Genomic DNA, 13,577 nt, shown 5'->3' with positions numbered 1-13,577 from the left:
CTGTATGTGGGCGTTTGCCGGGAGGTGCGTCCCGCTCCCGGGGTGTTCAGCTGGGATCTCCCCAGCACCTCTTGTCCTTCGGCTTCTGCCCAGCATGTGTCCTGACGGCACAGCCCTCTGCTCTTGTTTTGCGTAAGAGTGCAGCCCTCTGCAACCTGAGCAATGGTTTGGCCAACAAGCCTCACAGGGCGCAGTACTGCGGGGCACGGAGCCATTTGGGCCACTTGGTCCCGAGGGACCCCTGCAGCCCCCAGGGCCGACACGGCGGGGCTCACCCATGAGGAAATCGAGGACCGTCATGTCAATGAGGTCGAGGAGGCGATGGCCCCTGTCATAGGGTGGCGTCGCTCGCACCTGTGCGCAGTAGTTGGGGTTCAGCTCCCACCTGTGGGCAGAGGCCAGGGCGGGGGACGGGTCTGTGAGAGCAGCCGTGGGGCAGCCCCCTCCCATCCCACACCCCTCGCCCCCCAAGCCCGGCTCACTCAGCCTTCTTGCTTTTGTGGTAGGAGCGGCGCCAGGGGCTGCGCCAGGAGCGGCGCTTGGCCAAGGTCTTGTCGGGCAGCAGGGCGGCCATGGAGCCCTCCAGCCGGTCTGGCTTGCCGCAGAGGGCGTGCTCAGTGGAGCAGTAGTAGGAGCACTCCCCGTAGAAGCAGACGTTGCCCGCTGGCCATGGGGACAAAGCAGAGTTTGACATGGAGCAGGTGGGCAGACAGCCTGCTACCTCCATGGAGCACCACCAGCAGGTGGACGGGCAAGGATGCTCCATGCGCCATTGCCATGTGCCACCAGCAAAGCAATGGCAAGGAAGGCCTTGAGGAGCAGAGCCCCATGGCAGGGGACCTGGTGGGAGCTGGAGCAGCCCTCAAAGAGACAGTTTGCCCTGGTGCAAGGGCAGCCGGCTCCAGGTGAGCTCCATGTGAGAAGATGGATGACAGGAAGGCTCACCTGGGGAGATGAAGAAAGTCTTGGCCAGTTTCTTGTCTGTCGTGATGTCACGAATCTCCTTTGTTATATTGACCAAACGGCCAGAAACTGGGGGGATTCGCCGGAAATCCAGGATCCTGGAACAGAGAACTTGGAACCGTTTCTTGCCAACCCTGCCTAGTTTTCACAGTGAGTTATTAAAATCGCTGTGAGATGCAGGTAGCCCTCACAACAGGAAGAAGGAGAAGTTTCTCTGCCGTTTCACTGTCACAGGAGCACAGAGTTGGATGCAAAGCTTGTGTTCACCTGTCCAGGTGGAAGGCTGCAATCTCCGCGTTGTGCCGCTCAAAGTCTGAGAAGTAGAAGAAGTCGATGGGGGTCTCCTGGTCCCGGGTCTGTCTGGGAGGAGAGGGGAGGGTGGGAGCAATGGCCATGGATGGGGTCACCCCAAGCGTGGGCTTGGCTCCAAACCAGCCCTCACCTTGTGTCCCTGGTGCCACTGGAGACACAGCCAGACCCAGTCTCCTCCAGTCACTCCCTGCTGGGTGGTGCAGCCCCAAATCCCCCAGCCAGGCCCTCACGCACCCCCTGCTCCCAACCCAAGGGCTGGGAAGCCCTCATGGACTGGAGGGTCCTGGATGGTCCTCATGGACCATCTTCCTCTTTCCACCACTGGAGGTCAGTACCCCATCACAAGCTGCGCCCAGCCTGCTGCAAGCACCACCAGGGAAGGCGACGGGAAGGGGACCATCCCGCTCGCCGCAATTTGGGAACCGAGGTGTTGAAGCAAGGCAGCGCACGAAGCATTTCTCTGTTTCTCCCTCCGTGGTCTCGTCCGACCACTCCTTGCTGCCTAACGGGACCGTGTGGGTGGGGTACAGGGTTGTCCCTGTCTCTACTCACTTCATGGGCTTGAAGAGGGCCTGCCCGTAATTTGGGAACGTCATGATGAGCTTAAGCTGGGTCCCGCCGGACTTCTGGACTGAAACGGGGCACACAGGGATGAGGGAGGTGGGCAGCAGGCAGCGGGGCAGGGGTGCGGGCAGGGGCGCAGGCAGAGAGGTGGTACCTGAGCTGACAATCCTCTGCGTGGCCAAGTCCTGGAGGAGGGTGGGCATCAGGGGGTCCTGGCGGGGGTACAGCTCAAAGCGGTTGATGCCAACGTGGAATTTGAGCCAGGTGGGGTAGGTGTCATAGGCCGTCTTCCCTGTCGGGAGGAGCGTCTCGGCTTTACTGCTGCTGACCCTGCAGCCCAACAGCCACCGCCACCCCAACAACAATGACAGTGTTTAGTTGGGACAGGACAGGTCCCGCATCCCCAGGCCCCTCCCGGAGCCAGCGCATGGAGCGTGACGTGGGGGGAAGGCCCAGCATAAGCTCTGGATGGTGTTGAAACTCCCTGCCCCATGCACCCTCCTTGGGGCTCCTGGCACCTGGGCAGATCCCACCCATGGCTGGTGGCCAGGGAGACCCACAGGCATTGCTGGAGGGGGCTTGGTGGCTTCCCTCACATCCCCCGCAGAAAAGCCATGGGCTGATTCTGCTCCTCTCATCCGTACCTTTATTTGCCTGCCAGAGCAGCTCATTGCGTCGTATTTCCCCCAGGGATTAGCTCCCGGGAATACAACCGGCTACACACACCCATGTGCTCACTGGGGACATACACGTGTCTGTAAAAGTGGGGCGGAGAAGCAGGGGCTTCCCAGCCATCCCCAGCACCCACCTGAACTCCCACCCTCAATGTCCTGTTCCCTGTGGATGGGCTTATCGCACACCCCTGATTTCCCCAGGGGTGTGATTAGTTTGGGTTAGCACTATCCCTATCGCTGTGCCTCTTGCAAATTTGCAGTTTGTTGGCATTCAAGGGGGGCTCCTGGGGGTATCTGCCCCCCTCTGCACCAGCGCCCACCGGCACTGCAATGGGACAGTCCAGCCCAGGGCATCTATAAGCCAAATCCGCATCTCCCTCTCTAGGAAAATGCAGACTGTGCCCCAATTTCAACCAACCAGACCCATCTCCTGTGGTTATCCTTAGGCAAGGTGGTCCCCAGAGACAAGACAAATGCCCAGGTGTAGAAACCATCTCTGAAACCAGCTTTTATTCTCTCCCAATTTTAGCAGCCATCACTTTTGGAAGGTGTGCTTTCCATAAGGAAGCTGCTATGTGTTATCGACGCTAAAGCTTTTAATATCTTCCCTCCTAATTAGAGGTTAGTAGTCCAGTGATAAAAATAGGCAGCTGGCGGTGATGAGCTCACCATACGGCTGAGCCTAAAGAGGTCAGGCGGTGCCCTGCGAAATGCAGGACGGGAACGGTCTCACGGTTAGAGGTAACCTACATTGCAGGCGTTGCATCCCCGACGTGTTGGGAGAGGGGAATAAAACTGGTTAGAAATAACTGGAGTGGGGACTTCCTCATACACAGAGAGAGAGACCAAAGGCTAGAGTCCACGTTGGGGGAGGAAAGGAGCTGAGGAGGTGACCTAAAAGATATCCTATATAATAGTATGAAAAATTCAAGGCTCTCCTTTGGCTTTGCCTTGTGCTACAGGCTCCCGGGCAGCAGCCCAGAAATTCAGGGCTAAGAGAGGATTTGAGGCGCAAGAAGAGCTCGCTCAGCAAGCGGGGCCCCTCCAGGATGGGATGCTGATCTACGCAAGGAAACGACGTGTTTACTCCCTGCTGCTTGTCCCCTCATACCCATGTATCCCCCAAAAGCAAGCCAGGGCTGAGCTCGCTCCTCACCATTCGTCACTCCCGCTGCTGCGCAGGCTGAACTTCTCCATGGGGTTGACGACAAACAGCTTGTCTTTCTCCATCACCTCCGGGACAGGGATGTTGTAAAGAGGATGCTCGAAAAGCGCCACCAGCTTTGATCCCTTGGTCCGGCCTGGATTGCTGTCTCCGCGCTGGCGCTGGACCCCTGGCACTCCAGCCTTCGCTCGCAGCCCCACTTTTCTCCAAGGAGCCGTTGCTGCCACTGAAATCCTGAAGGATGCGCAGGCTCAGCTTTTTGGGGCCAGACAGCATGGGGCTGCCTGACGGAACACCCAAGGCTTTCGGTGCTTTCGCATCACAGCCGCAGGGCCTGTGGGCTGCAGGGAGAGCCAAATCCATCGCCAGGTGCGCCAGGAAGGCCAAAAGCAGGAGAAAGAGGAGGCCGACTCTAAATTTCCTTTGGAAAAGTGTTTGTAGCTGGCGCCGCATCCTTCCTTGCCCGAGATGCTCAGCAAGGGGTGGACACCCACCCAGGGCTAAAAAAGTTGGTGCGGCCACGGCCTCTGTGCAAAAATAGGAGTGAGGCGTCCTCGATTTAGAGCATCACAGCAAAAGAGCAATGGGTGCACGAGCAGAGTCACAGGAAAGCTCTGTCACCGTGGCACCTCGTGGGGCGATGCTGCTGGGCTGGCAGCAGGATGGGGCGGGAGGTTGCAGTGGGGTTTATCAGCGCTGATAAGGGGCGAGCTGGCACCACCAAGGTTAGCGTGAACGGGGCAAGTTCCAAATCAATAGCTGCAAGGCTGGCTCGGGGACAGCGATGGCGGCGGATAACCCCCACGCTGTCACCCGCACAGGGCTGCCGGACATGTCTGGGTGTACAGGGCATTAAAGTGGTTCTGCCCCTCTGCAGCACCCCCCCGGCACAGCACTACGCAGCCCCGTTCCCCACATCCATCATATCCACACACTCATGATCCAAAAGAGTTTTTCTCCTGCTGCTCAGCCAGAGCAATATTATTACCCTCCCCCACCCATTCAAAATCACTTGTACTCAACCCCTCTTTCAAAAACCACTCAAATTAGGTAAAACAAAGGGGATGTGAGTATCAGCATGGCTGGGAGGGGAAAAGCTGGGCTGTCAGTGCAAGGAAGGGCTGCCAGGTCAGGTGAGGTTCACGGGCAGGGATGCTCCCAGGGCCTCAGAAGCAGGCAGAGGGGACAGGCAGGCAGGGTTGGGGACACTGCCTGCTGCCTTGGGCATCGGCACAGGGAGGCAGCGGGACCCACCAAGCACTGGGGAGGACTGGCAGCTTGTGGAAGGGCAGCCCATTTTTACAAGAAATTCACTTTTCCAGTGACACCCAAGGACGCAGAGCTGGGCTGTGTGGGCAAAACAGCTGGTGACTTGTAGGGAGGGAGCTTTGGATTTATTGAGGGATGGAGAAGCATGGGACCACCCGCAAGAAGCCTGGGAGCTTGGGTACAGAGTCCGGAGCGATGTTTTTCCTCTTTTTGATTTCCCAAAGGATGCAGAGGGCACGTGAAATCCCGTACACCACCCAGTCCTTCCTCGCTGCGTGATATACCAGCAATCAGCTTGGACATCCTCCCTCCAAGCCAGGGAGGGTATGATGAGTGGTGGGCAGGAGGGGGTATGCTGGAGACCCCCTCCTCTGCTGCCATCCCTGCACTACCCTCTTGCTCGCGCTGCCCTCTCCACACCATCCCGTGCCAGCTCTGTCCATACCAGGCTCAGCCCCCTCCCAGGCAGTGCAGCGAGAACACGGTGTTCCTGGTGTTCTTGGCTCATCGTGTCCCACGGCACGACAGTTGCCTGGAAACCGTCTCCGGCTGACACCATCAGTCGTCCCAGATTCAGCCAGCCCTGCGTTCCCTTCCCCGTGCCTTGCACTAACAAGATGGCCGATGGGAGCTGGGGTGAACAGGGAGGAGGAAGAGGAGAGCTTTCCAGCCTGGCTGGCGAGCTTGAAGCCCTGCAGAAGGAGCTGGGCGGAGGGGAGCAGATGGCTTCCCCCGGGGAAGGGAACACGGCGTCTTGCTCTGGGAGGTTTGCTGGATCCAGTCCGGACATACAGTTTGGAAAGAAGGCGCCTAGGAGGGGTTATAGCTGGAACATGGGATCATTAGGTCATTGCTTAGCAAAAAAACCAAAACACCAACAAAAACCAAGTGCTAACCGCTCACATCAAAGGAGCTGGGCTCGGCTCCCGGAGCAGAGCCACAGATTTCTTTATTCCAGAGCCAGCCCTGGGAGAGCGAGGGGAGAGGGAGACCCCCTCCCTCCTTCCAGTGCCCCAAACCAGCTCCAAACTGGGTTGGGGGGGATAGAAACCTTGCTCCCACGTCCTAGAGAGAGACGGGGACAAGGACCCTATGGGCTGAAGCCACCCTGCTGACCCAGAGTCCTACCCCCTGCCCAGATTTAGTATCCCATTGGAACGTGGAGGCAGGGGCCTGGGGGGCACTTGCCACCCCTAGCACTTCCACGCCAGCATTAGATATTAACAAAAAGATTTTTCAGCGAGTCAGACATGAGCCCGCAGCAATGGGGAACAGCTGGAGAGCTTCAAAGCCTGCCCCGATTGCCTGACAGCATGTCAACATACCTTGTTGCCATGACATTATCGCAGCAAAGTGGTTGAGTTTGCACCTCTTTCTTCCCACCTCCTTCCCCCCCCCACGCCCCCACCCAGCTCTTCCTCCATCTTCCCAGCTCTTCCTCCATCTTCCCAGCAGGTTCCAGTCACCCTTAGGGCGGAGGAGGAGCCATACATCCAAGGACATTTCCACTGCTGGCACCGAGTCAGACTCCCCGGCAGCCGATAATGATGTTGCCCATCTCCCCTCAGTGGGGAGGGATGAAGTCATGAAGCACAGCCCTTTGAGCTGCTATCGCAGCTTTCCAGGACAGGCAGATAGAAAGGGTCATTTCGGCTGTCACTGATGCATTACCCTGCGTTTTTCATCTCCTTTTCCACACCTGACTCAGCCCGATGCTTTGATGGGTAATGGGAGCAATATGCAGGGGGCAAGAGCTGAGAGGGAGAGGAGAACACAATAGCAAGCCACCTGTTGCCAGCTTCCCCAGCTTTCTGCTGAAAATTTGTAAGGTAAAATCCTTCAGAAAGAAACTGTGGGTTTGTAGTCAAAAGCAGATAGGCCCTAGAAGCTCCAAAACATCAGCTGCAGAGGGGTCTCTTGTGGGAAAACACAGAACAAGGGACCATCTCTGGTCCATGAACCGTACTGCCCCAAAAATTACAGGCATGCCCGAGAACATGCCAGTTCCACAGCAAAAGGAGGGTGAAAGTCTTTCTTCTAACACACAGGGACCAGCGCAGCATGGCTCAACTCGCAACAGGCAGGAAAATTGATCTGTCCTATTAAACACTTGCCTCAGAGCAGGGGCCTTAACGCACACAGCTGCCTTTCAGGAAGCTGGGGTTTATGTTTTCATGTACAGCGCCAATGACGGGCATGCAAACCAGCTAAGATGGGTTGGCTTCTTCATGGTAACTTCTTGTGGGAAAGCTGTTACCCTTGGAAACAAAAATAGCCTGCTGCTCTCCTGTGAGCCACCTTGCACCTATCTTGAAGGAGTTACAGCGTGGGAGCTAACTTGCTGCAAATTCGCGCCTAGCTCACCTCAATCTGTTTGCACGCTTGTGCTTTGAGAAGGCTGGGGAGTGGTCCGCCTTCGCTTATTGCCGATGCAGGTCATGGAGACATTAGCTTTGGTCATCTGGCGGCCGAAGAGATAACAAACTGGCAGCGAGGCCAAAAGATTGTGTGCTGAGGTAAACAGCTCCCTGTGATCATCTGCAGGTCACCACGACCCTGCAGAGATGCCCATGACCAGTGTGTCTGTGCATATGCACACAACAGTTAATTATTCATTAGTGTGAAAGAGGCATGATTAAAGCGACTATGGTATGGCTGAAGGTATCTTCATGCTCCAACACAGGGCATTCCAAAGACACCGGCTTTACCTTTTCCTCTGAGCCTAGAGGAGATAGAAAGTTATGGAAGAGAAAATAAACTCTTCCACCTGCCAGCTGCAGAAAGTGCCAGTCAACAGTGCTATCTTCATGTAAAGGCAGCCAGCTGGAGTGAGGCAGAGTAACCACACCAAGAGATGGCTCAAAGGATTTGGATTCTTCTACGCTGCACAGCGATCCTGACACTGCAGTCCACCGCACAGGGCAGGCATCATGGTACCAACTACCTTATGATACCAGTTATGTGTCCCCCCTACCTTACAATTCCCTTCCACCTCATCAATAAGGAATTATGGGAGAGGGCATCGAGCCCAGCCAGCACAGACGGTCCAAATCTGAAATAATTTCTAGCTGTCTTCATATTACTCCAATTCCTGGCTTATGGAAGAGCTCCTGACATGATGAAATGGAGGAAGGACATATCTAGCATCACACTGAGGTTCAGAGAAGGAACAAAAGGAATTGTAAGACCCTCCACCAGTTTGATCCACTGCAGGCACTAATGCAGAAAGGTCCTTCAGAATAGAACTATGGGCTAGAGCGTGGCCTCTCATAAAACATGAGGTGCCAGTGGTACTGCTGGTGACATTCTGAGAGGAAAGTCTGAAAATCAAGGAAGCTGCAAACACGAGACCCCAAAGGTCAGAGCAGAGGCACACTGACTGGGCAGAGGACACAGGTACACTCCCTTGCTGCTACTGCTTAGATAGCTATGTGGACTGAGAACTTTGGCCAGCAGCACTGTGGGCCTGGCAACCTTCCTCAGCATTGTGGCTTGCACTGGTGAAAGGAACTGAACAGGGAGGATGAGTCTCTGGTACCTATGAGTTACCCAGGAAATGTGTGGGATGGAGACTTGTCACTGTCCCCGACCTGAGCCACACCATTGGTTGCTTACTTCTGTGTTTCCTGAACTATTTTTCCTTCTCGTCCTCCACTTTTAGGATTTTCATTTTAGAACACACACAGAAAAGGACATTTAACTAAATTTTTATTGTAAAAACACAGTTCCCCAGGTTTATATAAATAGGCCACATATGTAACGTACGATTACGTTCGTTCCATCCTCCAACACTGACAGCTTTAAAAAATGAAACAAGCTAAAAGAACGTAAGTCCAAAAAGACATTAGGTTTCTGATGACCAAGTGATATCTCACATGGAGCCTCCTTCCTCTACCAGCCTCCAAACAAGATGCTGAAAGTACACAGCACTTGCAACACCCCCAACAACTGACAGGGAGGCATTCGAGCCTTATGAAGAGTTCTCACCCACTCCCCAGGCGCCGCCAGCCGCCTGTGTTTTCATGCTATCTCAGTGTGCGGTGGGTGAGAAAGGAGGGGGCAGTTTGCATAGCAACCTCCTACACCCAGACAGCTCAGCTGTTGTACCCTCCCAGAAGAAACGGGGAAGGGTAAGCAGAGTCCTGCTTCCCTGTGGCTAACACCTCCACGGGCAGCCCAAAGGGAGATCCTTGGCACTGCCAGTTCTGTATGGACATCTTAAAAGGGGGGAAAGAAGGTATTCTTCAGCATTCAGAGAAAGGAGAGACAGGTGCTGGTCAAAGCCATACCACACGGTAGTGGGGAAGGCAGAGAAGAGAGGACATGACGTGAAACAAGTGGGAGGAAAAAAAAAATGAAGCACCTTTTCTCTTTCACTTCCCCCTCCTAGCGCTGCTGTATGGCTCTGCAGCGTGTCATGAGATTACCTATTCCCCACCTCCTTCCTGCTTTGGCCCAGACACCAAGGAAAGAGCCACAGACAGATGAGAAATCCTACGAGCAAGGAGAGGACAGCTTAGCAAGTTTATACACACGCACGCACCAAATATATGTATCCCACAGAACTGTTACGTCAGCATGAAAAAAAAAATCTTGATGTTTAACTATTAAAAATAAAGCCCCACCTCCAGTTTATACAAAACCTGTCAGAAGAGGAAAAAATCTCTTGTATGCAGCGAGTCTGGGACCTGGCCAGATGTCAGGAGCACTTCCAAACACACACAGCCAGGCTGCCACCAAAGAACATGTACAGCAGATTCTTCACCTCGTGAGTGATCTCAAAGCCAAAGCCTTCCCCAATCACCACATGCCAGGAGGACCCAAATTTCTTGTCCATCATCTCTTTGATCATCTTGGCAGCACTCTAGAGAATGTTAAGGAGAGTGCAAAGTGAGACAGAGCCAGCAGTGAGTTTTTATGCAAACAACCTCCTAGTCTTCTCTCTTTAACTGACTACTGAAGCCATGGGCAACAGGTATAGCAGCTGCACTGCAGGAACTGGGAGCTCCCCAGAGCTACGCCCAAGAGTAAAAACAGGTCTCTGTTTTCAGCAGCCTCCAACACAGCAGCTAGGAGAAATTAAAGAACTGCATCTAGCAATCACTCTTCTCATTCACACAGTCTGAAGAAAGTGGTCTGGTTTAGATGCTGATGGAGTTATGCTGGGTGCAGTGAGCATCAGAGGAGATTCAGGTCACTAAGCTGTGGCTATTTTTACAGAAGTAATTTTTTTTTTCCTCCCGCTAATTATCAAAACGCTGCAACTAGTCTGGCTTTTAAAAGGCTCGCTTCTCCCAGATCACACCCTGCTTGATCTAAAAAAGGAGAGAGGAAGATTTTGCAGTGATGTGTGGTGTCTCAGTAGGATGGGACAGAAGGAATCTCTGGCTTTGTAGCTTTGCCTTGATCCAACACAAAACTGCTCTGGCAACAAGCAGTCTGTGCCCTGCCCACAGAGCAAGGTGTGGTTTCCTTTATTGTTCATTCGCAAAGGGCAACCTTTCCAAAGACCATAACTTGGGCACCACCCCCCATTTTTATGGTCTCAGTAATTTAATTCTGTAGGCTGAAAGCCAAGAGGGAAGGCTTGACACACTGTGCCCAAAGGTTCAAAGACTTTCATGTATCCATCCCCAAAACAAGAATCTCTTCCCCACCCTGGTGGGGACGGCTTTGCTCAAGAGAGGAAAGGTCCATCTCCACACAGTTCTGAACCAAGCCCTCAGGAAACGGGGCATTTTATGAACAGAGTGGAAGCATGTTACAGGCAAGGCAGGACCAGGAAGAAGGTAAGATTTGGGAGGCAGCATCGCTACTAATCTCTGCTTCCTGCAGGAAAACAAATGCTATTATGGATCTTGCTGACAAAGGGAACTGAATCTGAGATTCAGTGAAGCTCTTTGCCTTCTTTTACCCTTGCTCAGTGTAGAAAGAGATTAACAGGATGTCAGGATCTGACTCCACTCTGCCCTGCACCCTTAGCCCTGCTGCTGCAGGTTCCCTGAGCCGCAGCAACTGAAGGCTGGCCATTTTGGGATTTGGCTAGTACCTCGTTGTTGGTGGCATATTTCTCACAGGCCGTGACACACAGCTCCATGGCCTCTACACGCATCTCCTCCGGCATGTCTGTGTGCTGGAAAGAACAAACAAGCAAGAGGAACTAAGCAGAAAAAGAAAAGCTGAACACAAGACAACAGTAAGTAGCCTTTACTTTGCCCAGGCTACAGCAGGGGTCTAGACTGTTGGGCGTGTGCAAGAGGCAGATAGTCCCTGTGACTGTTAATGCTTACTTCAAGGTGGGAAGCATCACAGAGTCAGAACGGTTTGGGTTGGAAGAGACCTAAAAAATCATCTAGTTCCAATGCCCCTGCCACAGGCAGGGACACCTTCCACTAGACCAGGTTGCTCAACGCCCCATCCCCCCTGGCCTAGAACACTTCCAGGGACGGGGCATCCACAACTTCTTTGGGCAACCTGTTCCAGTGCCTCACCACCTTCATAGTGAATAGTTTCTTCTTTATATCGAATCCAAATTTATCCTCTTTCAGTTTAAAGCCATTACCCCTTGTCCTATTGCCAGCAACACAGGCTTGTCCATACAGCAAGCATTTCCACGGTTTTAGAGAACAGTAAATATGAAAATGGCTTACTGCATTACAACTGATCCCTTCGTTCCTTTGTCCCAGCCAATGCAGAATCATTCTCTACCTAACACTAAGACTAGCACTAAGTAAGCACAGCTTAAAGGAGAAGATAAATACATTTGTCAGTTTTTCTGTTATAAGACGAATGGAAAGCATGTTAATACTGCTCCAACCACAGTCCTTAATTATCGCTATAGGCATAACAAAGAAGTCTAAATTACCTAGCCTTCTCTTCCTCTTCTGGTGTCTGGCTGGCTAACAAGGTCTTTCTCTCCAGCTCCTCTAGGAAAAAGAGCAAGCTGCATCCAGAACACAGGAGAGGGCTCCAAAGGCAGCATGTTCAGTCTATGAGACTGATCACTTTGCCCCAGACTTCCCCTGGCTGACAGGGGGGAACAACTGTGCTAATAAATTTCCCTGACAGACGTCAAGGACAGGGAGAAAGCAGCAGCAGCAACAACTGGGATCCTTCCACAGGACCATCAGTAGACACATTCTCATAGCAACTACCCAGTGGTAGAAATGCTAGTTCGGAAGGTTGGTAAGAATGAAGGTAGCATTTCATGTCTGTAACATTGGTAAATGCGTAAGCCATCCTTCTTCTTACCCTAATCAGTGGAAAGCTGTGAAGTCTTTTATAATCAGCCTCCTCCTTTTTCCCCTCCCCGGTGTCTGCCATGGTCGTTCCACAGTGACCCCGAGAAGGGGTGAAGGGGCTGCTTGGAGCTCAGCAAGGTGCTGTAGTGCAGACAGCGGAGAGGAACAAGGCTCTGTGAACACGGGCAGAGCAGCCTCAGCAAGAGGGCTGAAGAGGCCCAGAGGATGCTGTTTAAACAAAAACAAACACAGGAAAGAGAAAGAAAGCTTTGCATTAAAATGGAAGGCAAAGAAAACTAATACAAGAGTATTGTCTCATCTTGGCTACTTACTGTTTCTCTGTACAGTCTTCACCCATTTAAGGAGCTATCTTACAGACCATTAGTGCAAAGAAATTTTAAAAATGTATCATTTTCCATAAATGAGGCTTCAAGAGCATACCACTTTCCCAGAAGCATCAGTCAAGCTTGAGGGAAGAGCCAAGTCAGGGTACAGCTTCCGACAAGAAAGGGGAAAACAATACATCAGCCATTATGTCTATTGATTAATTCCAAAAGGATTTTCCCAGGACGCTATTATCTGCCAGGGTTTCAAACTGTGCATGACAAGTAAAGAGTAAGAGTATTTTAGGAACGGGATCAGCGTACATGTCTGGATGGAAATGTCTAACAGGAATATCTTGGACTGGTTTTGCACTTGCTCCTCACATCCCTGAGCATTTGTCAGCTGGGGAGGGCCATATGGGAAAACACTGGACCATGCCTCTGGGCCTAGTTACCAGCCAGCCTCTGCCTGGGCAACGCAGAGGCACAGCACTGTCTGACTGGCAAATTCGTAATATTTCATCGTGGTCTTCCCTCTGGTTCTCTCATGCAGAACAAAGCACCTTCCTCTTCTATCCAGAGGAAGCAAGAAGGATCCCATATTAAAGGGAAACAAAACAAACATGGTGTCAGGCAACACCACACAAACCAAGCATTTATGCCAAGCATGGACAGTGGCTGGCTAATGCACCAACTCTGACAGACTATCAGCTCTCACATGAGGGACCGTGGGACCTGTAGACAACTCCACCACAAGCTCCACAGGACAGAACAGCCGCCTTGCTGGCACCAGCCTCCCGCAGCGGGGCAAACCTCAGGTTCCACTTCACTACCCAGCTTCTCCCTGAGACGTGCCCCAGGGGCCAGCGGCGGCTTCCCCAGGGAGGAGCTGCCAACGGGTGGCTACATCGCTTAGCAGACAGGGCAGGGAGGCGGTCTCGGGGCAGCCCGCCAGCCGTGGGTCCGGAAAGGCACGCCGGCGGCCGGAGACGGGGTGGGGTAGGGGGGCAGGGAACGGAGCCACCGGGAACCGGAGGGGTGGGGGAGCGAGGGACACGGTAAGGAC

At 53.2% G+C, this 13,577-nt stretch overlaps 2 protein-coding genes across 2 annotated transcripts; both read right to left on the bottom strand.

The window, feature by feature from the left end:
- Positions 1-275: 275 nt before the first annotated feature.
- On the bottom strand, positions 276-9,414 carry LOC104618254 (extracellular serine/threonine protein kinase FAM20C-like; the record flags this gene model as incomplete). Its single annotated transcript, XM_010283799.1, has 8 exons — positions 276-385; positions 483-663; positions 946-1,061; positions 1,231-1,323; positions 1,828-1,906; positions 1,994-2,169; positions 3,670-3,847; positions 9,375-9,414. Coding segments are annotated over 8 exons (973 nt in total), but the record flags the coding sequence as incomplete, so codon positions are not given.
- A 38-nt stretch (positions 9,415-9,452) lies between these two features.
- Positions 9,453-12,369, bottom strand: DNAL4 (dynein, axonemal, light chain 4). The gene is made up of 3 exons (XM_010283797.1): positions 12,199-12,369; positions 10,997-11,080; positions 9,453-9,811 (listed from the first exon to the last, which is right to left on the bottom strand). The coding sequence occupies exons 1-3, from the start codon at positions 12,268-12,270 to the stop codon at positions 9,647-9,649; spliced, it is 321 nt and encodes a 106-aa protein (XP_010282099.1). The 5' UTR covers positions 12,271-12,369; the 3' UTR covers positions 9,453-9,646.
- Positions 12,370-13,577: the final 1,208 nt, after the last annotated feature.

This window comes from Phaethon lepturus, unplaced genomic scaffold, assembly GCF_000687285.1.
Source record: "Phaethon lepturus isolate BGI_N335 unplaced genomic scaffold, ASM68728v1 scaffold32513, whole genome shotgun sequence".
Lineage (NCBI taxonomy): Eukaryota > Metazoa > Chordata > Aves > Phaethontiformes > Phaethontidae > Phaethon > Phaethon lepturus.
Note: the sequence above shows the minus strand (reverse complement) of the source record. Positions and strands in the feature narration are given on the sequence as shown.

What these genes read in the sequence shown, in the direction of transcription:
- DNAL4 (XM_010283797.1), bottom strand. Translation starts at nt 12,270, where the DNA reads ATGGCAGACACCGGGGAGGGGAAAAAGGAGGAGGCTGATTATAAAAGA. An exon ending in ACAGCTTTCCACTGATTAGG is followed by an intron (nt 11,081 to 12,198) that starts GTAAGAAGAAGG and finishes TGTTCTTTCCAG; the next exon opens with CACACAGACATGCCGGAGGA. An exon ending in AATATGCCACCAACAACGAG is followed by an intron (nt 9,812 to 10,996) that starts GTACTAGCCAAA and finishes AACATTCTCTAG; the next exon opens with AGTGCTGCCAAGATGATCAA.